General features: G+C 40.9%; 1 protein-coding gene across 5 annotated transcripts in view; it reads right to left on the bottom strand.

Moving 5' to 3' along the window:
• Window positions 1-24,657, bottom strand: part of IFT80 (intraflagellar transport 80) — a 148,564-nt gene that overhangs the window by 102,456 nt on the left and 21,451 nt on the right. For 4 of the 5 annotated variants that reach the window (XM_073359524.2, XM_073359525.2, XM_073359527.2 and 1 more), the window contains 2 exons: window positions 4,163-4,273; window positions 1,494-1,562 (listed from right to left, as the gene is read on the bottom strand). In XM_073359524.2, coding sequence (XP_073215625.1) covers window positions 1,494-1,562; window positions 4,163-4,273 — 180 coding nt within the window. Of the gene's footprint in view, window positions 1-1,493; window positions 1,563-1,718; window positions 1,797-4,162; window positions 5,126-24,657 lie in introns of those variants that run through there. The other variant, XM_073359529.2, reaches the window with a different exon arrangement.

Here is a 24,657-nt window from a genome sequence, read left to right as displayed (position 1 = left end):
GAGCTGAATGAGAGAAAAAAATATTGGAAGCCCTGCATGGCACACAGTATATTTTGTCAGTGTGCTTTTCTGTGGGTGTTAATGAAGCCAGGGCATTCCATAGGGATTTAGCAGGCTCTAGTATTGCTTCATTTATAGGGAGTGAAACTCTCCAAGGAAGTGATGGCTGGAGGATATTCTACAATTTATTTGTGTTTTCCTATACAAACTGGGCCTGAACACCTAAGGCTGACACCATACATCTGAACAGATCCTGATATGACCTGAAATCTTCTGGTACCGGAGATGAGGACTGGAGTATTGCTGCATCATCCGTTGATGAGGAGGAAGATCTAGTTGGGACCAGTGGAATGTCTTGAGGAATAACATCTGACCAACCTAAAGATTCAGAATACCCTATTGCAGAGGAAGCCCCCTCTGTTGGTTGCTGCAGGACTGGTGATTCCAATGGGAATCCTACTGGAGGTACAGGTAATCTTGCCCTAGAGTGAGCAGATGACTGGGAATTTGATGAGGGACTTCCCAGGGATTCCATAGAGGCCACTGTAGGTAAGGATATGGCATCGGCAGCCAGAAAGAATTAGGCCTTGGTCCCCTGTCTCTACTGCAGGAACGGTACTTTCCCGGTACCAACTATGATTCCTGCTGTGTCTCGATGACCTTCGAGAGCAAGAGCAAGATTGGGAAGATGCCTCTGAGCTCGACTGTGAGGATCTTTTCAAATAGCTTCATGGTGGCAGTAAGGCCACTCCCGATGGGACTACCATATGTCCAGTGTCATCCACGGCTCAACCCAGTGGTGCCTTCGGTACCAAAGGAACAGTTGACAGTACTGGTACATACCTTGACCATATACTGTGTCCTGAAAGAGGCATAGATACTGAAAACGAAGCTGGGTACTGGCCCAGCAGATACAGAGAGTGTTATAGTGAGCAGTGGTGACGAAGATTCTATGCATGTCAATGATGCACTCGGTGAAAGAATATTAATGTTTTTCATTTGAGGACATGCAAATATTATTCAAGTTGCAAGTTTTCAATTCACTTCATTAAAGTAGATTTTATGTCAGAAAATATTAATATATTTTGATTTTTTTAAATGACCAATTCTTAAAGATAAACATTTCAAACTTCATTCATTGACCTACTGTTATAATTTTATTTGACAACTTTTGTAGCTGATATATTCTCTGAAAAATGTTTTGGAACAGGATCCATATGCAAACCTAGAATCAGCACTTGCCAACCAAAAGCCTACAGTTTTCAGATGCAATAGGCTTTCAAAGAAGGCTTGCCTCTGAAAGAATACTACCTGATCTAACTTCTGCTGAAGTCAACAGAAAAATTCCCTTTGATTTTAATGGAAATTGAGTCAAGCCCTAATATCCTGATCTAAGCAACTACTGCCAGATTTAGGGAAAGGCACTAGAATATATTATATATAGCTAAAATTGAACATGTAAAATCAAGCTTTAAGGAAATCAATTAACTTACCTTGCTGTGCTAAAGTGGATCTTAGCATTCCACTTTTAGACCAGATTTTTATTTGTCCATCTTCACCAACTGTAAACAACAGAAAGTCATCCCGTTTCTTTCAAAATTCAAAAAAATTAATATATATGACAGTTATAAATTTAGGTACACTTAACGTTAATTCTATTTATTTATTCATTTATTTAAATTGCTAATTAGAAAGAATGTGTCTTATGGAAAACATACTTAAACTGCTTTTCTGCTGCTTTCATCACAGCTTCTCGTTCACCTAGAGTCCTGTGGTCATCTTGCCTGACACTGCTTCTGGGAAGGGAGAGTCAATAATTACCCAACTCTCCCCTCGCTCCACATCCCCTATTCATCATTACTGGTACTGCTCATTTGTTTACAGTTTAGTAACCCAGACCTGATATCCTTAAGTTGTGGTAGATAGAAAGACAGTAGTATCAGGCCTTACAGGTTAAACTGGTGATTTATACTTGGTGAATGGTGAAATTTGAGGATAAAGTTTGTAGGAACTCTCAACTCTGAAAGCTTGATTTCCATAATTAAATTGCAAATTCCCAAAAATCTTAAAGTAGGGAGTCTGAGCCTTTTGGAGCATTTCCTCATTCAATGTGCACCTTCACTATATACATATTCACTATGAAGCAAAGTCTGTATACACACATTGCAGCCTACCTTCATGCCAAGTGTTACTTTAAAGTGCTATCATAATTAAAAATGTACAGCAGAGTTCTATTTGCAAAGTCTTCTAATTCAGATAGTTGAAAATAAATTATCACCAGAACACAAAAAGAAAAGGAGGACTTGTGGCACCTTAGAGACTAACCAATTTATTAGAGCATAAGCTTTCATGAGCTACAGCTCACTTCCTCAGATGCATATCGTGGAAACTGCAGCAGGCTTTATATATACACAGAGAATATGAAACAATACCTATTCCCACCCCACTGTCCTGCTGGTAATAGCTTATCTAAAGTGATTTCCAGCACAAATCCAGGTTTTCTCACCCTCCACCCCCCTTGTGCTGGAAATCACTTTAGATAAGCTATTACCAGCAGGACAGTGGGGTGGGAATAGGTATTGTTTCATATTCTCTGTGTATATATAAAGCCTGCTGCAGTTTCCACGATATGCATCTGAGGAAGTGAGCTGTAGCTCACGAAAGCTTATGCTCTAATAAATTGGTTAGTCTCTAAGGTGCCACAAGTCCTCCCTTTCTTTTTGCGAATACAGACTAACACGGCTGTTACTCTGACACCAGAACACAAAGTCACTTCTCCTCCATGAGGTCTATTTATCTGCCAAATTTTGCTTTTCTACTTACAACAGATTTGGCGTTTGAACTATCCAGAAACAGTTACAAGAACATTCTTCTTCTTCTTCCTTTTTGTTTGAGCACTGGAGTGATTTTTTTGGGGGTGGGGAAAAGAGGAATTTTTATTTATTGTAACTTTCTTTCTACTCAAAAACAGGTGAACTATTTTTGCTTATATTTCTAAAAACAGAGAGATTCAATATGAGCGGAGTCCAAGATCTGAAAAATGTCAGTCCCAAAAAGTGAAACGTCTCAAAAAGCTGAGTAACTCAAGATGGGTTTAAAGTGGAAACACATAGGCAATCTTTACAAGAGTGGTCACTAATGTATGCATTTGTGTGCACACACATTAAATGTTTAGTATATAATATAGTAACTACCTAGAATGTAAGACAGCCAATAATAGTGCTGTTTATCTAATTTCATAAGTAAAAAATAATTAAACAAAAAAGTCTAAAAGTACAAAAACATTACATTTAAACATCTGAATATTAAAATATTTTACATTTTTCAATAATTTCTTCTGATTGTCTTATGCATAAAAAATACCATCAGAATTCATTATTTTTAACTGGTTTTGATGAATTATCCCTGCATAACTATCCATTAACCAAAAGAACATTACCTTAACTGTAAATCACTGTTCTTATTTTTAAATGTATTAATTAATTCAGTTAAATTTATTAAAATCAACAATGTAGTGGCCCCATTCTTGGATCATTGCTCTTTTTCTTATGTATTTAATGCTGGGTCTCTTGTCTGTAGACTCATAGATTCAGTTTTATCTGTCCAAATTTGGTGTAACTGCAATTAAGTTTATGAAATTTCAATCTGCAGCTTCTAAATAAATGTCAAGGATTCACCTCAAAGTTGCCTCTATACAAATTCAACCGGATTTATCCCTCAAAGGAAGTAGTTACTTACATTTCATAAATTGAATTGTTTAATAATGTAGGTGTGTGTCCATAAGGCGATTCAGTGCATAGCAAGCTGGGGTATGAATCTACAGTGCACCAGCCTCCCACACACTAAGTGGATGCGTGGACCCCACCACCTCAAAAATAGGAGTAAAGCAAAGTGCACTATTTATGGAACTTTTTGTGCATGGCAGCAGGGTCCACACAGCCACTTAGTGTGTGGCAGGCTAGAGTGCTGTAGATTTATGCCCTGGCTTGACACACAGTAAGTGGCCCTGTACACAAGCCCTGCCCCAATACATAAGTGGTGTATTCCCTTCTTTGAAGCTATTTAGTATATTAACTTCATATCTTTAAATTATGCTCTCTCTCTTAAGGACCTTTTTATTATTTTAATTTCCATCTTTAATTCTTTAAGGAAAAACTCTTACCTGTAACCAACGCTGTTCCCTCATAATTCCATCTTCCTGCAAGTACAGCTCCACAGTGAGCCTCTACACTTTTTTCCACTCTTCCTATCTTTGAAATCAAATGGAACTTGCCTAAACAAAGTTAAGTTAGAAAATTAGATATCTTATTTATACATGGTGCCCATTACCATAGCATCTTGTCTTCCACAGTTTTAAAAACTGATTAAAATTAAAATACTCTTTATTTCATAGGAACATAGGAATTCTCATCTAGTCTAGTATCTTGTCTCCAAGTGGCCAGCACCAGGCACCACAGATGAAAGCACAAGAAACCTCACAGTCCCTAATTGCTAGATTAGTTTAAAAATATAAGCATGAGGTTTACTATCTCTTAAAAATTTAGGTGAGCATTTACTACAACTCTGAATATTCTTGATATTCAGATATGTCTAATCCCTTGCTACCATATCCCTTAGATATGTCTAATCCCTTGCTACCTTTTTGTGAAAAAGGATTTCATCAGTTTTGAAATCGCCACCTTTTAATTTAACGTAATGTCCCTTTGTTCTTGAGTTGACATAGGGAGAATAGAAGCTCACAATCTACCTTCTCTAGACATTCATTATTTTATCTTGTCCCCTTTTATTTTTTCCTTTTTAAGATAAACAATCCCAGTCTTTTCATGTTCACACATCCCTGTTCACTTCAGTCACCCTTCTCTAAATGCCCTCTAATTCTGTAATATTCTTTTTGAAATAGGGTGACCAGTACCATAACAGCTTGGGTTGTTTTCTATCACAACTGTACATTGAGCCAAGGTCTTCATTTAGCTGTCCATATTGATGCCAAAAGCCTTTCCTCTTCTGATACAATTGAGACTCCCGTACAGTATATGAATAGATTAAATGTTTCCCTCCAATGTGCATTACTTTGCAATTATCAGAACTGAACTGCATTTGACACCGTGCTGCAAATTCATCTAGCTTGGTTAGATCCCTCTCAGTTTTCTCTGGACTTGACTGTACCAGGACAATGGAACTTGGTGCTGTGACTCCAGTGACTGGTGGTGGCATTTGGCAGATTGGCGACAGTACCCTGGTGATCGACACTTCAGGCTTTGAGAGCGGTGCCGCTCCATAGACTGGGAGCAAGAGGATCGACATCTCGGAGATGGTTGATATGCTTGTGGTGATCCGTACCAGCAATCTGGAGACCAGTGATGGGGCTCTGGGGACCGGTGTCTCAACCCTCTGGAGCAGTGCCTAGGATTGGGAGACCGACTCAGACGCTCCCAGCACTGGGGCTCTGGGGACTGGTGATCGCCTCTGTAGGTCTGCGCTAGCCCGCAGACAATCAACACCGGACTCCGAGGAACACTGCCTAGAGTCCGGGGACCGACACTGGGACCTCTGGCAGGTAAGCCGACCCGCATCCGGGGGCTGGTGGCACTGATGAGGCAAGCGCAGGTGGGACACCCCTTCAGCGGGGAGTGGTGCTGCACTAGTGCGTGCCTCAGAGGGTCTAAGCCAATCTGCTGGCGAGGTATGCCTCGAGTCCTTCGATCGGTGCCCCTTTCGCTGAGACCAAGAGGCTGAGCCTGCCTCTCTAGTCCTGAGGTGCGAGGGACGGGCGAGCAATGGCGGGACATCCGTCTAGAGGGGGAACAATGCCGCTGAGATGGAGATACACGCATAGGTACCAAAGCAGGTTTTCCCCAAGGCCGGGGTACCGCTGGAGCCAGTTTGGGCGGCATCAGGATCTCCTGAGCTGCTTGAAGGGCTTTGGGGGTCGATGGCACCTGAAGCTGTCCAGGGTCTGCACCGCTGTCCAGAGCTGCAGGCAAAGTATGGGGTGGGCTGCACTGCTTGACTGGAGGTGGGGCCCGACTGTCTGAAGGGGGCTGCCCGGCACAGGTCGTGGCTCACCCCCAGCCCTCTCCTTTCCCTTACGAGAGGTAGGAGATCTTCCTCTCACAGTCTTTTTTGGCTTCTTGACCAGAGCTGTGGAGGGGGGCTGGTGTCGACTCATGGATGGTGCTGGCAGAGCACTGGGCACAGAGGCCGCGGTACTCGGTGCGGAGTCAGACTGCTGCTCCGGTGCTGGAGTGAGTGCTGACTCCATTAGGAGCACTTTTATACGGATACCACACTCCTTCTTCATCCTAGGCTTAAAGGATTTGCAGATACGGCACTTGTCACTTATGTGCCCTTTGCCTAAGCACCTTAGGCAGCTGGAATGTGGATCGCTGATGGGCCTAGGCCATTGCAGCGATCGCAGGGCTTAAAGTCTAGGGTCACGTTCGGGAACAATGAAAACTTTGAGAACTACTACTAAGGGTAAATGATAAACTACTAACTATATACAACTATATTACAGGTTTTCAAAGTTCGCAAGAACAGAGAACAAACAGTGCTAACCGAAGCAGCAGACGTTCCAGCACCATCACTGGTGGCAAGAAGGAACTGAGGGTGGGGGGAGCGAGCAGCACCCCTTATATCGAGCCATACAGGAGCCACTCCAGAGGGCACCAGAGCCGGTCCCTTATGGATACTACTGAGGGAAAAACTTCTGACACCGGTGCATGTGGCGAGAACACACACCTAATATGGAATGGACATGAGCAAGCACTCGAAGAAGAACTAACTAATTCTAACTTAACACTAAGGGAACTATTAACTAAACAACTTTTAACAACTATATACAACAAATTTGCTACTAAGCACAGTTGAGATAGGAAAGCATTCCAAGGTAAGGAAATGTTCCAGCATTGTCACTGGCGGTAACAAGGAACAGAGAGAGGGAAGCCAGCAGTGCCCCTTATACTGGTGCATACGTGTGCCACTCCAGAGAGCACCAGAGCCGGTCCCCTATGGATACCACTGAGGGAAAAACTTCCAGGACCAATGCATGTGATGAGCACCCACACTTACAATAGAATGGACTTGATTAAGCACTCGAAGAAAAGTTATTTTAGGAATTCTTTTTTTTGGTAATTTTTCATGTCCTGGCGCTATTTTGAATTTACCCCTGTCTGCAACAACAGGCTGCCTGAGCTTCCATGTACTGATCTCAGCATGTCAGGTTTATCAGATTAAGTGTTAAAAACCTCTACATGAGGGCATTAGGGTGTTATAATTTTAAAGTCTGTTATGCCACAATCCACCTGAGCCAGATAACAATACTGTATCTATCACAAATTCCAGCAGTAGAGCATAGCATATATTTCTAGCATTAGGAAGCAACAAGACACCAGACTTTAAGACTATCCCTGGTCAAGAACTGAATACAGCAAGTGTAATTTTTTGTGGGATTTTTTTTTTAAAGTAAATAGCAGTAGAAACTGTTGGACAGCTTCTCAAAGGTTTGGAATATTAAATGTAGTTCCAGCAGAAATAGATTAGTGGGCAAGGTTCAAATGAGGTGGTCAAAGGAGGAAAATAAATGCAGTTCATTGCATGCTTGTGTACAAAAAGGAATTTATTCTTTGGATAGATTGATCACATGAGTATGTATATGCAATCTCACAGATACAAAAGTTTACCCAGTTAACTGTGAACTGCCTAGAAGGCAATACACACGTGGAGACATCTGATAACATCATGGTAACCACAACAGCAAAATTTAAGTTGTCTGTGTTATAACAAGCCTGAAATGTGTTTAATCATATTCACAGCTTTCTCATGCTTTATTTTACAGATTGGACTGGACAAACATTTTCAATCTTTAAATAAGTCAGTAACAAAGACAAAAATAAATGAAAACACTTTGAAAAACAGAGGGTTTTCTGGTTGATCTTTCAGAGAGCAAACAACAGGAACCAAGTGCTGTTGATCTCCACAATATTATGCAAAGCCTCTATTTGAATTTAGGCATTAAAAGTGCTGTTAGAAAATGACAAAATCATACATAAAACATCCATCAGGTCTTCTATGTGTTGATTTTTTTCTTAGAATCATAGACATTAGAAAATAAAAGGACATATTAAGCCATCCAGCACATTCCCTGCCAGACTATTTCTTACGGTATATTCTCAAGTGATTCTTCCAATCCAGTGTTAAAAATCCACTTTCCCTACAAGTCAGATGAATTGACAGTAAAAGGACAGATTTCCCACAAATATTAAAGGAAATTACGCAGAAATGTGCAAACCAAAAGAATACATGGACTGGATGAGCAGCCTTACAATACACAGATAGTGTTTTTGTGGAGACAATCACTCCCATATGACAAGCAGTAGCAACAGTTTCAGCAGCAGCAGCCCAACTAGACCAAGTGTTCACAGGTAATACTATTGGAGGTAAACATCAACAGGTTAAGTGTAAATTAAACATTATTACACAAGCTACTATAATACCCACGAAATAAATCTTGAAACACCCATAAGCATACAATCCAGAAAATGTTTGGTCATGGTGAAGCACTCGATGTGCAAGGTACATACAGCATATTACAGTCACAACAAGAATACAAGATATTTAACTGCCTCACTGTAAATACAGCAACACTGTATTGATTTCATTAACTTGGTAATAACAGTTGGAAGCTTCCAGATCTAGTACTACTTAACAGCTGCTAATCCAGATGGCCTAAAATTCTGAAGTAAGAATACAATGATGTATTTAATCTTGCATTCCTCAGGTAACTCCCTAATATAAAATGAATACCACTATAGATCCTATAGTACATAATCCACAAAAGATCGCAGCTGTACTGCAAGATCAATTAGTTAAAGAGATTTTGAGGATGGAAAACTTAAAACTAATTGTCAAGGGAAAGTACCAGAGGGGTAGCTGTGTTAGTCTGTATCCACAAAAACAACGAGGAGTCCGGTGGCACCTTAAAGACAAACAGTTTTATTTGGGCATAAGCTTTCATGGGTAAAAAACCCACTTCTTCAGATGCATGGAGTGAAAATTACAGATACAGGCATAGATATACTGGCACATGAATGGCACAGACTTCAAAGAGAAACTGCAGAGCTACAGGTTTCAGAGTAGCAGCCATGTTAGTCTGTATTCGCAAAAAGAAAAGGAGTACTTGTGGCACCTTAGAGACTAACAAATGTATTTGAGCATAAGCTTTCGTGAGCTACAGCTCACTTCATCGGATGCATACTACAATTCATTTGCAGACAACACCATTAACTTGCACTTGAATAGAGACTGGGAGTGGCTGGCTCACTACAAAAGTAATTTTCCCCTCTCTTGGTATTGACATCTCTTCATCAGTTATTGGGAGTGGACCACATCCATCCTGACTGAATTGGCCTTAACACTGGTTCTCCATTTGGAAGGTAACTCCCTTCTCTTCACGTGCCAGTATATCTAGTATATCTATGCCTGTTTCTATAATTTTCACTCCATGCATCTGAAAAAATGAGTTTCTTACCCACGAAAGCTTATGCCCAAATAAATCTGTTAGTCTTTAAGGTGCCACCGGACTCCTCATTGTTTTTGTCAAGGGAAATTATCTTATGAAGATAAGTAAACTCCATTTTGGTACTGGCGGAAATCATGTACAGAACTGCAAATTTGCCTTAATCAGTGATACCTGAACAATGTAAACAAGTGAAAGCATAAAAAGTTGCTGATACAGGACTTGATCAAGCACCATTCAAGTCAATGGGAGTTTTTCAATTGACCTGGGAGTAGCATCAAACCTGTAAGTGAGTAAACTGGCTGACATCCAGGTTTGTAATGTCCTGAACAACAGATAAAACTGGACAATGAAGGTTAATTGCCAGCCACATTTCATACTCTACAAGAAAGATAAATTCACTTACTTACTCTTTGCTATTCATTCGGTCCAAGAAATGTTTCAAAACAGAGTGGATGAAACGTGTTTTGTGGAATTGCAGATATTGAGGGGAATATATTAGTGTTTGGAGTTAGTGACAAGAAGCTTGATGCCAATATATATACTATGCTTCTTTTCCAGATGGCTCTATGGGCAACCTACAGTATAAGTTAAAGGATATATATTCTATTACCAATACACTGAGTCTGCAAGTTTTCAACCTGTATTAATGCATTAAATATTTGGGGTTATAGGAAAAACATTTGAGAAGTTTTTTTTAAACTTGCAGCTTGATTTCAAGGCAGTTAAATTTATTGCCAGGTAGTGGGACTGTGACAATTGTGAAATACAGTTCTTTATTGGAATTTGAGTCATGAAATATTACTTTTGGTTTTTGTAGCTCAAAGTGAGATTTTTACACATTTAATATCACATCTGAAGTATTCTATCTGTATTTCTTTTTATTATTAAGAGATTCTAATGGGACTAAATTTTGTGTGTTTTGTAATCAAAATACCAAGATAAATATACAGACTTTAACAATGGAATATACTGTTTATTATTTATAATTGTCTAGTATCTTAGACAATAACTACAACCATCAACTATAAAACTTTATATTTTAAATCATCCTTTACATTTAAAGGAAAGCTACTGCCTGAATTATAAATCAAAAAATTTTGGAGACAGATGCAGATGAGTAGAATTGTATTTAGTGAAATAGAATCTACTCCAAAAAATGCAGTTTGAAACAAGGATTGTTAATTGAACTAGAAACTAGTTATTCAGCAACAGTTGGATGACAGTCATGTCTTTGAAAATTATTTTTTAAATTCTCCTAATAAGTCTCCTAGAGACTGATATATTTCCTAAATGCACCATCTTATATCAGTCTTACCGCTGTGTGTAAAGTCACCACTGAAGAAAGTTCTTGAGGTGATAATTCCCAGGATTGTAAGCAAATTACCTTTAAAGACTCTGAAACTGGCTTTTCTCCCAGTTACGTGCCTGTGCTTTTGCAGGGGCGAGAGAAGGGGGGGAAAAAAAGGACCTCTCTGGTGCAAAGCAAAGGCTCCAGGTACTGGGGCTGTCTTATGCTGTGCAATATCCAGCCAAGCCAAAGATGGAATGTGCTGCTCCAACATTTTCCCATTGTGGAAGAAAGCTTGGTTGTTTGCACACCATAAACTCATTAAAGCAGCATGGACAGAGAGATCTTGGTGAGCAAAGATTAAATCTTTTTAAACAATTTTGTTTCCACTTTGAATTCCAGTCTTTCCCTTTGCAAACATTCATATGCTAATACTTGACTATTAGCCTGCTGGAAGGTGGGGTTTTGTGCATTTATTCCTAACTCGTGGTCAACTAGATCAAAATTATTATTTCATGTTTGTAGAACTTGAAACATGCCACCAATACAATTTTGTCCCTATTAAAATCTAGAAAGTAATGGGGTTGATTAGAGTTAATCTTACAGAAAGGTACCAAGTGGTCTGCTGTCATAGACCATATTAAAATATTTTTGTTTATCTAAAAGGAGTACAGTGTGCCTGGGAATACAGAAGAACAGTATATATAGGGGAACATAATAACAAAATCAATTACTTGTCATATATAGACTTCAGGAAATTCATTAGCTAAGAAACTGAGTAATAGGATCCATGAGCAAACCAATACAGATTCAAAGTAAGTCCAATGATCAATCTAATAAACATAAATTTGACATCAGATGCACACGGCCCACAATAAATTGCATGGGAGCTGCCCCTAAACATCTAAAGGGAAGATTTAGACCTACAGGACTGTCTATACTACAGCTATGATTTTTGTAACTGATTTTAAACATGTTGCAGTTTACATCTGTACAACAGCTATTCTGCCATCGTAAAAGTGTTTTTGCATTCACACCTGCTACTCTAGGAAAATCAGGGATTTTACCTATGGGATTACAGGAGTTTCACGTCTACTCACAGCTAGGTTCCCTTAAGTCTCAAAATCTCCCAGAATCCACTGCCAGAGACCACCCTGGCTTAACTAGGGGATCTTCAATGATCTAAAACTCAAAAAGAGTCCAACAAAACATGGAAACTTGGTCAAATTACAAAAGATGAATATAAACAAATAACACAAGTACGTTAGGACAAAATTAGAAAAACCAAGGCACAAAACGAGATCAAACTAGCTAGGGACCTAAAAGGAAACAAGAAAACATTCTACAAATATATTAGAAGCAAGAGGAAGACCAAGGACAGAGTAGGCCTCTTACTCAATGAGGGGGGGAAAACAATAACAGAAAATGTGGAAATGGCAGAGGTGCTGTAATGACTTCTTTCTTTCGGTTTTCACCAAGAAGGTTCGTGGCAATTGGACGTCTCACATAGTGAATACCAGTGAAAATGAGGTAGGATCAGAGCCTAAAATAGGGAAACAACAAGTCAAAAATTACTTAGACAAGTTAGATGTCTTCAAATCATCAGGGCCTGATTAAATGCATCCTAGCATACTCAAGTTGCTGACTGAGTAGATATCTGAGCCATTATCATTTATCTTTGAAAAGTCATGAAGACAGGAGAGATTCCAGAAGACTGGAAAAGGGCAAATATAGTGCCCATCTATAAAAGGGGAAATAATGACAACCTGGGGAATTACAGACCAGTCAGCTTAACTTCTGTACCTGGAAAGATAATGGAGCAAATAATTAAGCAATCAATTTGCAAACACCTAGGAGATAATCAGGTGATAAATAACAGTCAGCATGGATTAGTCAAGAACAAAGCATGTCAAACCAACCCGACAGCTTTCTTTGACATTGTGGATATGGGGGGAAGCCTGGTGGATACGGGGGAAGCAGTAGATGTGGTATATCTTGACTTTAGTAAGGCTTTTGATACTGTCTTGTATGACCTTCTCATAAACAAACTAGGGAAATATAACCTAGATGGAGCTACTATAAAGTGGGTGCATAACTGGTTGGAAAACAGTTCCCAGAGAGTAGTTATCAGTTGTTCACAGTCATGCTGGAAGGGCATAACAAGTGGGGTCCCACATGGGTCAGATCTGGGTCCGGTTCTGTTCAATATCTTCATCAATGATTTAGATCAGTAGTTCCCAAACTTGTTCCGCCGCTTGTGCAGGGAAAGCCATGGCGGGCCGGACCTGTTTGTTTACCTGCCGTGTCCGCAGGTTCAGCCGATCGCGGCTCCCAGTGGCCACGGTAAGCTGCTCCAGGCCAATGGGAGCTGCTGGAGGCGGCGCGGGCCGAGGGACATACTAGCCGCTGCTTCAAGCAGCTCCCATTGGCTTGGAGCAGTGAACCGCGGCCACTGTGGTGGAACAAGTGGTGGAACAAGTTTGGGAACAACTGACTTAGATAATGGCATAGAGAGTACATTTATAAAGTTTGTGGATGATGCCAAGCTGGGAGGGGTTGCAAGTGCTTTGGAGGTTAGGATTAAAATTCAAAATGATCTGGACAAACTGGAGAAATGGTCTGAAATAAATAGGATGAAATTCAATAAGGACAAATGCAAAGTACTCCACATAGGAAGGAACAATCAGTTGCACACATACAAAATGGGAAATGATTGCCTGGGAAGGAGTACTGCGGAAATGGATCTGGGGGTCATAGTGGACCACAAGGTAAATATGAGTCAACAGTGTAACACAGTTGCAAAAAAAAGCAAACATCATTCTGGGATGTATTAGCAGGAGTATTGTAAGCAAGACACGAGAAGTAATTCTTCTGCTCTACTCTGCGCTGATTAGGCCTCAGCTGGAGTTTTGTGTCCAGTTCTGGATGCCACATTTCAGGAAAGATGTGGAAAAATTGGAGAAAGTCCAGAGAAGAGCAACAAAAATGATTAAAGGTCTAGAAAACATGACCTATGAGGGAAGATTGAAAAAATTGGTTTGTTCAGTCTGGAGAAGAGAAGACTGAGAGGGGACATGATAACAGTTTTCAAGTACATAAAAGGTTGTTGCAAGGAGGAGGGAGAAAAAAAATGTCTTCTTAACCTCTGAGGATAGGACAAGAAGCAATGGGCTTAAATTGCAGCAAGGGCAGTTTAGGTTGGACATTAGGAAATGGAGGACTGAGGATGAAAAGCAACATCTTGTTGAGGTATATAAAATCCATAAAGGAAGTGAAAAAAAATGGATACCAAACTATTTGAGATCATCAACTGAAAACCAAAGACTGTAAATTGTTCTAAAGTACCAAATACTAATACCAAAGACTAACAAATACTAATAGGTACTACCCCTAAGACACTCAGATTTCTTTAGATAAAGGTTGGACTTACTTAGAAGTGATTGCCAAAGTAGCAACAGAAATAGCACAAATCACTTCAAGACAGAGCTTGACATATTTTTGTAAGGGTACAGCTATAAGCTATATTTTTAGGGTTAAGATAGTAATATAGAAGTTGATGGGATTTAGCCCCGGGGAAAAAAAAAGTTTATATTAGGTAGGGCTGGTAGTACCACCTATTACTAGGGTCACCCTGACTCTTCCCATTATCAGACCATGTTTTCAGTTGCTTATAAAACTTTTCCAAACTTTAACCATTTGGGCTAAAATTTTCCATGTTGGGCATCTGCCTCAGGCTGATTTTTTCTTTTTCCTTTATTTCTTAAAAATTTTCAGCCAAAATGGTTCAGCTATATCCAAGAATGAGGCTAGGGAAAAATGTTTTGCCCATGTTCAAAAATTCCAGTTGCCTTTTCTTTGAAGAACTCTAGAGTCCCAATGCTTTGGAGCAGGGACAAGAAATTTGGCAATGGGGTGGACTTTTTGTCAATGATGTGCCTTTTGTTGTCCCTATGAAAATCCTCCCAAATCTGATCCAATTATAAACATTTGAAAACTCACAATTCATATATACTCAATAGAAAGTTGCTTGAGATTTGCAGCAACATTCCCTGAAAATTTCATCTGTACTCAGCATACTTCAGCCCAGAATTTAACACGACTTTCCCTGTAACTGCAGTTCTGAGCTCTTGCAGCCTGGCACAGGAAATGAGAGCAGGGAGCCTGTCTTTCCTATGCTCTCAATGATCCTCCATGGGGCCCAAGCTGCACAGAGGAAGAAGCTTCCTGATTCAAATGCAGAGAGGATAAGAATAGGACCTGTGGATTTGGTGGGTGTAGATTGGGATAGGAAGCTGGTGGGGTAGGGGTGGGGGAGTGGGACTAGAAATTGGGGAGCCAGGGACCAGTGGAGCTGGACAAGGTGGGTGTGGAGCCAGACTGAAAGCTAGTGGGAGGGGGCAATAGATTGGACAAGTATCCAAGAGGGAGGGAAACTACTGAAGGCTTGGTAGGGGAGGGTGTAGGGTGAAGAAAGACAGGTTGGATGAGGAGGTGAGAACAGGAAATGTTATGCAAGTAGACTGGAACCAGCATGAGAAGCCACAGGAATGAAGTCTGGGACTGACTAGGTGAGGAGAATGAGACACAGATGAGAAACTAGGGGTGGGGAAGAAATAGGTTTGGGATAGTCTGGAGGGGACAGGACACAAGGGGTCAAGCTTCAGAGGTGCAGGGGAACAGGTAGAAGGATCTGTGATCACTAGCACACTTTGCTCCAGAACCTGGAATGGAACCCAAGATTCTCACCATTCCCCTGCTGTCAGCAAATATCTGTGAAACTCCCTGGAAAAAATGTGCTAGTCCACATAGAGGATGACAATGTATTACTGGTATCTGCAAAAAGAAAAGGAGGACTTGTGGCACCTTAGAGACTAACCAATTTATTTGAGCATAAGCTTTCGTGAGCTACAGGTATCTGTAGCTCAAGTGGCAAAAGGTCTGTAAAATAGATGAAAAGTTCCAACCCTGCTGATGACCCATGTGGGTGCAGTATGATGCCATGTGACAGACTTTGTTTTTTCAAAAATCTAGGAAGTCACACACACACATGTCAAAACAACATTAAGGTGGCAAAGTCAATCACTCAGAAGTTAGTAAATACAAGAATTAAGGTTGCCTGTGCAACCTTAATTTAGCCTCTTTGTGTGAATGCATTATGATACAATCTTTAATTACATGATCTCATATTATATGTCAATCCTGATAAATCAATCCTCAACAAAATAATGGAATGGCCAACATGGGATTTGGTTAAGAATAAAAGGTGGCCAATATAAAATGCCAATCAACATGGGTTTATTAGGGGAAAACATCTGGGTCAAACTAAACAGGATTTTTTTTTAATAAGATTTCAAGTTTAGTTGATCAACATTTTAAGCGTTGATATAATATATTGAGAGTTCTGTAAGGCATTTGACTTGGTACTACACAAGATTTTCATTAAGAAATTGGAACAAGACAAAATTAACATGGCACACATTAAAGGATGAAAAATTGCCTTACAGATAGGTTTCAAATGTAATTTGTAAATAGGGTGTCATCAAGTGGGTGTGTTTCTGGTATGGTCCCACAGGGATCAGTTCTTGGCCCTATGCTATTTATCAATTACGTGGGAAAAAATAATTAATGATAAAGAGTGCTGATGAAAAAAAAATGGGTGGAGTTGCAAATAATGAAAAGAACAGGTCACTGACACAGAACTATCTGGACCATTTGGCAAGCTGGGGACAAGCAAACAAAATGCATACTAATATGGTCAAATGTAAAGTCATACATTTGGGAACTAGGAACTCAGGCCATACTTGCAAGATGGGGAACTCTACCCTAGGAAGCAGTAACTCCAAAAAATAAATGTTGAGGTCATGGTGGATAATCACTTGAACATGAGCTCCCAGTGCAATGCTGTTGTCTAGAAGGGTAATGCAATCCTTTGATGTATGAACATAGGAATATTGAATAGGAGTGGAGAGCTTATATTACCTCTGTATTTGGCACTGGTGCAACCACTACTGGAATACCATGTCCAGTTCTGGCATCCACCATTCAAGAAGTATGTTGAAAAATTGCAGAGGGTTCAGAGAAGAACCACAAAAATGATTAAAGGATTGGAAAACATCCCTTATAGTGAGAGACTCAAAGAGCTCACTTTATTTAGTTTATCAAAGAGAAGGTCAAAGGGTGATTTAATCACAGTCTATAAATACCTACATGAGGAGCAAATAGACAAAGGTATAAAAAGAGCCAATGGCTAGAAGTTGAAGATAGACAAATTTAGAGTAGAAATAAGTCAAAATTCTTTTAACAATGATGGTAATTAAGTATTGGAACAACCTACTGAGAGCTGTTGTGGATCCTCCTGTGACGGGTTCGGTCACAGAGACCCCCTTGGGACTGTCACCCAATGTGCTGAGACTACCTCTGAGCCCGTTTTCTCTGCCAGTTTGGGTCTCCAGAACCCTGCCTTGTTGAGCCAGACACACAAGCCTGCTGCAACACAGACCCAGGGTCTGAACCACACCCTGAAAGCTGCAGACTTAACTGAAAACAGCTTAAGAAGTGCTCCTGTCTCCAGCACCCAGACACTCAACTCCCAGTGGGATCCAAACCCCAAATAAATCTGTTTTACTCTGTATAAAGCTTATACAGGGTAAACTCATAATTTATCTGCCCTCTATAACACTGATAGAGAGATATGTGCAGCTGTTTGCTCCCCTAGGGTATTAATCACTTACTCTTGGTTTAATAATAAACAAAAGTGATTTTATTAAGTATAAAAGATAGGATTTAAGTGGTTTCAAGTAACAACAGACAGAACAAAGTAAGTTACCAAGCAAAATAAAATAAAACAAAACATGCACGTCTAAGCCTAACACATTTAAGAAACTGAATTCAGGTAAATCTCACCCTCAGAGATGTTCCAATAAGCTTCTTTCACAGTCAAGACTCCTTCCTAGTCTGAGCCCAATCCTTTCCCTTGCTACAATCCTTGTTAGCTCCACCTCAGGTGGTAACTAGGGAATTTCTCCATGACTGGCCCCCTTTGTTCTGTTCCACCCCTTTTACTAGTTTTGGCACAAGGCGGGAATCTTTTGTCTCTCTGTGGGTTCCCACCCCTCCTTCTAAATGGAAAAGCATCAGGTTAAAGATGGATTCCAGTTCAGGTAACATGATCACATGTCCTGTGAGACTTCATTACCCACTCGCTGGCATGCATGTAGACAGGAAGTCTTACAAGTAAACAGAGCCATTTACAACCAACTGTCCTGGTTAATGAGAGTCATCAAGATTCCAAACCCCGATTAATGGCCCACACTTTGCATAATTATAATAGGACCTCAGAGTATTTCATATTCCTAGTTTCAGATACAAGAATGATACATTCATACAAAATGGATGATCACACTCAGTAGATTATAATCTTTGTAATGATACCTTACAAGAGATCTTTTGCATACAGCATATTCCAGTTACATTATATCCACACTTATAAACATATAGAGTTCACTGTCACATCTCCATTACTGGAAAATTTTAAATCAAGTTTGAATGTTTGTTGGGATTTCCTCTGAGACCTCTTTCTGCTTGGCTTCCCAAAAACTCAGTTCAAATCCAGACTTCATCACTCAGGTACCTTTATTTCGCATACAGCAACACTTTGCTAGTTGATCAGACTTAAAAGCAGGGGAGGGTGGATACAGGATACATCACAGCTCCAAAGTTACACAGAAACCCTCTCCCTTTAGATACATTGTTGTTGGTAGCTACCGGTGAGGTGCTCTGCTCTGGTTCAATGATGATAACAGTCGGCTGCGTGCGTGTTCCCTCTGTGTGCTGCCCCAGCTCTGCGCAGATAGCTGGCACAGCAGACTCCGAGAGAACCCCCAAAGACCACAGACTCTAGTAACGTAAGAAGGCATCCGGCCAGGTTTATTGTCAAATGAAGCACACTAATAGTTTCCTACAGACTCTACAGGACATACTACAAATATGTGCCCCCTGGCAATGGACACAGCTCAGTTAGTGGCGGGACACTCCACTGCCCCCTAGGCTGGACAAAGATATGCACTCCGGGACCTATTTTTATACAGTTGCAGGACAGATTACTCATCCTACTGACGTATTGAGGTACAGCCCCTTGACTCATTAGGGTGCTGTCTCCCCCTTTGATCATGTTGGTTCAAACAGATCTGTCCATCATGCTGTCCTGTTGACCCTGTCTTTGGGATGCACCTGCCTGTTCCTTGTTATCTCCGTGAAGTGTCCTCGTATCGGGATGTCCAGGTGCTATCTTGGCACACGTTCCCCTTATTACTACTTATATCATTAGCGTGTGCTTTCTAGGAGCCCTTTTCTTGCCAAATTCTGCAATTAGGGCCTGCCTCTGGCTCACAGCCCAGCTTTGCTTAGCAATGCCTGGAAGTACTTTGGTTCAGGCTTTAGGCCTCAGACCAGGCCTCTGATACAAGGATTTATGTTTCAGGACCCCTTACTACATACATTACACATCTCATTACATTTGGATCACACCTTTTTGGATTGACTTCATTACTTCGCAGGAACCAAACTGTTTTCTGCATGCTCTGTCCATGTATTATCCATGTTGGACCTACTCATTACCTGATCCTACTCTTTAACTTATCTTGTCCTTTGTTCCCTGGATGTTCTCCCTTCTATCTTAACTAGTTCAGACATTCTGGTTTTTTAGCCTACTCACCTATTTACTTATCTTATTTAGCAAAAACATTCCGTTTTCAACCTAATGATCTGTTTAGCTTCCTAATTCTATCATCCAAGAAATGATGCCTCCCGCCATGTGTTAATTACTCATCTCAGGCAACGCCTCAGCTACATTTTTATGAAAGACTTGCTCTAGTTCAATCAGGAATTAATTCAGATAAGCCCTATGGCCTATGTTGTGTAGGAAGTCAAAATAAATTACCACAATGGTCCCTTCTGGCTTTTATTTTTTCCACAGAACCCCTCCCTCATTTAGTGCACAGAATAGATGATGCTCCATTAACAAGCAACTGTTCAATATTTTGTTTTTTTCCACACTGAATAAAGTAGACCCATATGTTATTTACTGCATACTATTCAAACACTGTTCTGAAAATTGAATTATCAATTTCCTCATACACTTTTCTATGGTGCTCATCACTATAGTACCTGAGTGCATCATAAACATTAATCAATTTATTTTAATACCCCTATGAAATCAGTGCATATCATTATCCCCGTTTTACATATGGGAAGCAGAGGCACAGAGAAATTAAGGTCAAAAGTATCCACTAATTTTGGGTGCCCAGGTTGAGAAACCTAAGACCTGATTTTTTAGAGTACTTAGAATTATATAGCCCTTAATATGTTCAAAGCACAGCTCCCATTGATTTCTGTTGCAGCTGAGAGTGCTTAGTACTTCAGCAAATCAGATCTCAAGGTCTAAAGTCAGGTATCCCCCCACAAAAATAAGGAACAGACAATTAGTGACCTCCTGTGAAGCATGTGGTTTCAGTGACTTGGCCACCATCACACGGGAACTCTGTTCAGAGATAAAATCCAATTTTCCAGAGAAACATTCAGTCGCCTTCATCATGAGACCATCCTTTCTCTTCCTGCAATCTCCTACCTCTTTAACTACACGCCTTCCAAATTCTGCAACTAATGGAGCAGGGGTTCTACAGTTAACAGTCTCCTTCACTATACAACTGTAATTCATCACCAGAGCAGGCCCTGAATGAGGCACAGATCCTGTGCAAAAAATTGAATAGTGTGTAATCACGTAAATAAAGACTGCATCATACTTAAGGCTAAGATTTTGTCACGGTTATTTTTAGTAAAGATCACGGTCAGGTCACAGGCTCCGTGAATTTTTGTTTGTTGCCCGTGACCTGTCCGTGACTTTTACTAAAAATAAGGCTAAGATTTTATCATGGTTAAGTATGATACAGACTTTAATTACATACTATTACATATTTTGCAAGCCGCAGAGCAGGGGCACATGGAAGGCTGCAGCCCTCACTGCAAGCCACAGGGCAAGGCCCCAGAGCCCCAGTGGCAGCCCCTGGCGGAAGCTGTGGGGCAGGGGTGCACAGCCCTGCTGTAACCCCCCAGTGGAAGCTGCAGGGGAGGGGTGTGCAGGCTCAGCTGCAACCCCACCGTGGGGCAGGGGAGGACGTATGCCCCCAGCTGATGCCCCAACTGTGGAGCAGGGGGAGCATAGGCCAGGCTCCAGCTGGCGACAGCTGAGGCTGAAGAAATCACAGAGGTCCGGTAAAGTCATGGAATCTGTGACTGCTGTGACCTCCATGACTAAATTGTAGCCTTAAATCATACTGTATATGCACAAGGAGACCAAATTAAGGTCACAAATGGAGCCTTAATACTGGCATTTCCTAAATTTTGAATGCTTGACTTTGCAACCTTAATAGTGTTCTTTTAACATAGTTTTTGTGTGTTATATATAATTTCATATTTCATTGGATGACAATGTCTTTTGTCATTCATTTTTCTATATGTTCCTAATGCAGATGAAAACGACTTTTGCAGTTTTCTAAGCTATATTAAGTTTCCTCTTCCCCCCACATAGAATTTTTTTCAGGATTAGTAACACTAATTTCAGGGAGACTGAACAAAGATATACCACACCCAAGTTAGATTTACCGATTTTACTCTCTCTTTCCTCATTCTAGGCAAACAATTTTCCAAATCCCTTTTAAAGACCCAGTGTGGGAGTTTCTGGTTTAAAATACATATTGTTAAAAAAATAACTTTAAAACCCTATGCAGTATTGGCAGGTGTAGGGAAGAAAGAGGACTTCTTATCCCAAAGGCCAATATTGGAAGTGAAAGTTTCACCCATATGCTTTATCCGTAATACCATGGCTTGGAGTAGATCAGTGGTCCCCAAACTGGGGGCATGCCCCCCTAGGGGTGTGTGGAGGAATGTTGCGGGGGGGCGGGAGAGTATGGAAAGTATGGAATGAGGCCCAGGCCAGCCCCCACAAGGGGCAGGGAGGGAGCACCATGCTTCCAGCTCTGCTCTGCCTCCAGACCAGCTCTACTCCCAGCCTCACTCCTTCCCCAACCCTGTTCAGCCCCTGAGTCCTGCTCTGCCTCCAGGCCCAGGCCAGCTCCCAGGGAGGGAATGCCATGCTTCCAGACCTGCTCTGCCCCCATTCCCATTCAGCCCCCAAGCTGAGGAAGCCTTGGCTGTGCAGTAATGGAGGGGAACATGGACAGATTCAGTTAATGGTAAGGGAGGGGAGGTGCAACTAGAAAAATTTGAGCACCATGGGAGTAGATGGAAGTGACTCATCTGTAGCTTTACATTAAGCCTTCAGATATGTAAAATACTGGTCTTTCCTCCCCCTCGCCGCACTTTTATTATGTAATGAAACTAGAAACTGTCCTTAAACTTAGTGTTGCTTTGCATTTCTGGAGGGATTTCAAATTGGAGATTAGCAGCCTATTCAAACACAGAACATGAACCTTGTCTGTTTTGTTCATTAGCTACCATAAGCCACTCTTTTAAATTTTGGCCTATTGTTAAATGATATCATCAACACTGGTAAAACAAATCAGGTGAAAAACAGCTATCCTCTGAGCTTTGTTAATTATTGCCTTATGAACATTTTTTAAAAATTTATATTTTTTTGAATAGCAACAATAATGACAAGAACATTCACTTAAGTAAAAAATAAACAGTTATATTGCAAGAGACAGACATGTGACTCGGAATTAAAACCAAAAGGTTATAGTTTACTTCTCGTATAACTCCACCATTGTCTAGAGTTCCATCAGAAACAAATCTAGCCTAGTAAAAACATGATATTCAACTTCCACTGGACCTGGCAAATTGCCAACAGTTCTCACACAATTAAATAAATTGGCTGTTGAGGATACTCAGAAAAACTGCAGGAATGGGTCATGAGTCAATAATGATAAGGCATATTACATCACTGACAGTACATTACCAAGTTTTACTTGAGATTTTTTTAAATTTGGTAGTTTCATTGTGGAAGTGTCACTTTAACACACTTTCACAACACAAAGGAAGATTCACACACAAAAAACCTCCCAAAACAGCTTTGTAATGTATACTCTTTAATAAACATTACAAGGAACATTAGTAAAGAAAAGTTAGTTCATAAATAATATTAGTGAAATATAAAGTTACAATTTCTTAGCAAACTTTTCCGTGGAGACAGCTTACAAAGTGGTTTCTCTAGGCTGAAAGTATAAATTATCTGTGCTCTGTGCCTGTTTTCAGAGTTCTAATCACAATTGTCCAAGTAGAAATTGCCCCACAAAGATAAAAGGTGCTGATCTGTACAGCAGACTCCAATTATTGTGAGCTGTTGCTTGGATGGAAAAAAAAAAAGGCTCCTGCTGCATCTGTTCATTCATCTACCTTTGTTTATCGTTAGCTAGTGTGCACACATGTATGGGTAGGGTGTTATTTTATTAGTCAGTTTTTGCTTTCTTTACCCTGCTTCACTCTCCGTCCAACTGAGGTTATCTAGCTGTTGTGGATTAGCTGCTGTGCTCTAGTGCAGAGTTTCCTCAAACTGGGGTCTGCGGACCCTGGGGATCCATGAAGGTACTCCAGCGGGTCTGCGGAGCCCCCGATCAACTCCTCCCCCTTCCTCCCAGAGCTTCCTGCACACCATGGAACAGCTGTTCCCTGGGGTGCAGGAGGCGCTGGGAGGGAGCGGGAGGAACAGGGATGGGGTGTGCTCTGGGGAGGAATCATGTCGGGGGCCGCCAGCCCTGCTAATTCACTCCCGCCCCCTCCCCCCCAGTGCCTCCTTGCCCCTTGAGTGACACCTTCCCAACTGCCTCTTTTTCCTGAAACTCCCCACAAACCACCATCTACCAGAGTTCTGTGTGCTCCCCTCATTTTCACCTCTTTCCATACCAGGGTCCTTCATTCTCTCCCTATACTGGCTGCTCTATGTGCACCACCATCCCCACTTCCCCCATGCCCTCCATTCCCCCCTTCAATCCCATACCAGGGGTTCTATGTGCCTCCTACTTCAGGGTCCCCCATTCCTCCCCACAAGGTACAGGCTCTATGTGCCCCATAGCAGAATCCTTCAATCCCCTTCCCATGCCAGGAGCTCTGCCTCGACCTCTTGCCTCCACGGGATCTCACAATCTCCACACCACCATCAGGGCTTGTGTCCCCCTTTCCTATACTAGGGTCCCCCATTTCCCTCTCACCAATGTCTGGGAGATAAAACATTCAGGCTATCAACATGTTAAACTGTATTGGGAAGGTAGGCAGAGATGAGACTGGACTATTTTTGTGCTGGAAGATATTAATGGGTGCCATCAAACAGTTGTTTGATCGATAGACAATTACAGAGGAGTTTGAGGCTATGGCTATACTAAAGAGCCGGCAGAGACTTCACTTGTCCCCCAATTTCTCCCTTTTATTTGTCTCATTTTCCCCAAAAATGAATAGGGTTCTAGCCACTGATGCCTAGGACATTCCCTGAAGTTTTGGAATTGATCAGATGTGGCATTCAAAAGTTATCACATTACATACACTCAAGTTGATTGCATTTCTGTGTTTAAGACCTTCTTCATAAGCTCAGTCAAAAAAAAAAAAAGTCAACTAAGTTAAAAGATCAAAATTTCAGAGTCAAGCGCTCAAAAATTGGGAAATGCTAGAATTAAGATTGACCATAAAACCTTAGTTGAGCCCCCATGTGTATATGCATCACGATATAGACTAATTATATGATCCCATCTACTAGTTTATCCTCAGGACCCCGTCTCATTCAGTGGCCAAGATATATATATATATTTAAATGGGTAAATGATGCATTTTTTCCCCGATTTCATTC

Source organism: Lepidochelys kempii, chromosome 9 (assembly GCF_965140285.1).
Source record: "Lepidochelys kempii isolate rLepKem1 chromosome 9, rLepKem1.hap1, whole genome shotgun sequence".
In the NCBI taxonomy this organism is placed as follows: Eukaryota; Metazoa; Chordata; order Testudines; family Cheloniidae; genus Lepidochelys; species Lepidochelys kempii.
Note: the sequence above shows the minus strand (reverse complement) of the source record. Positions and strands in the feature narration are given on the sequence as shown.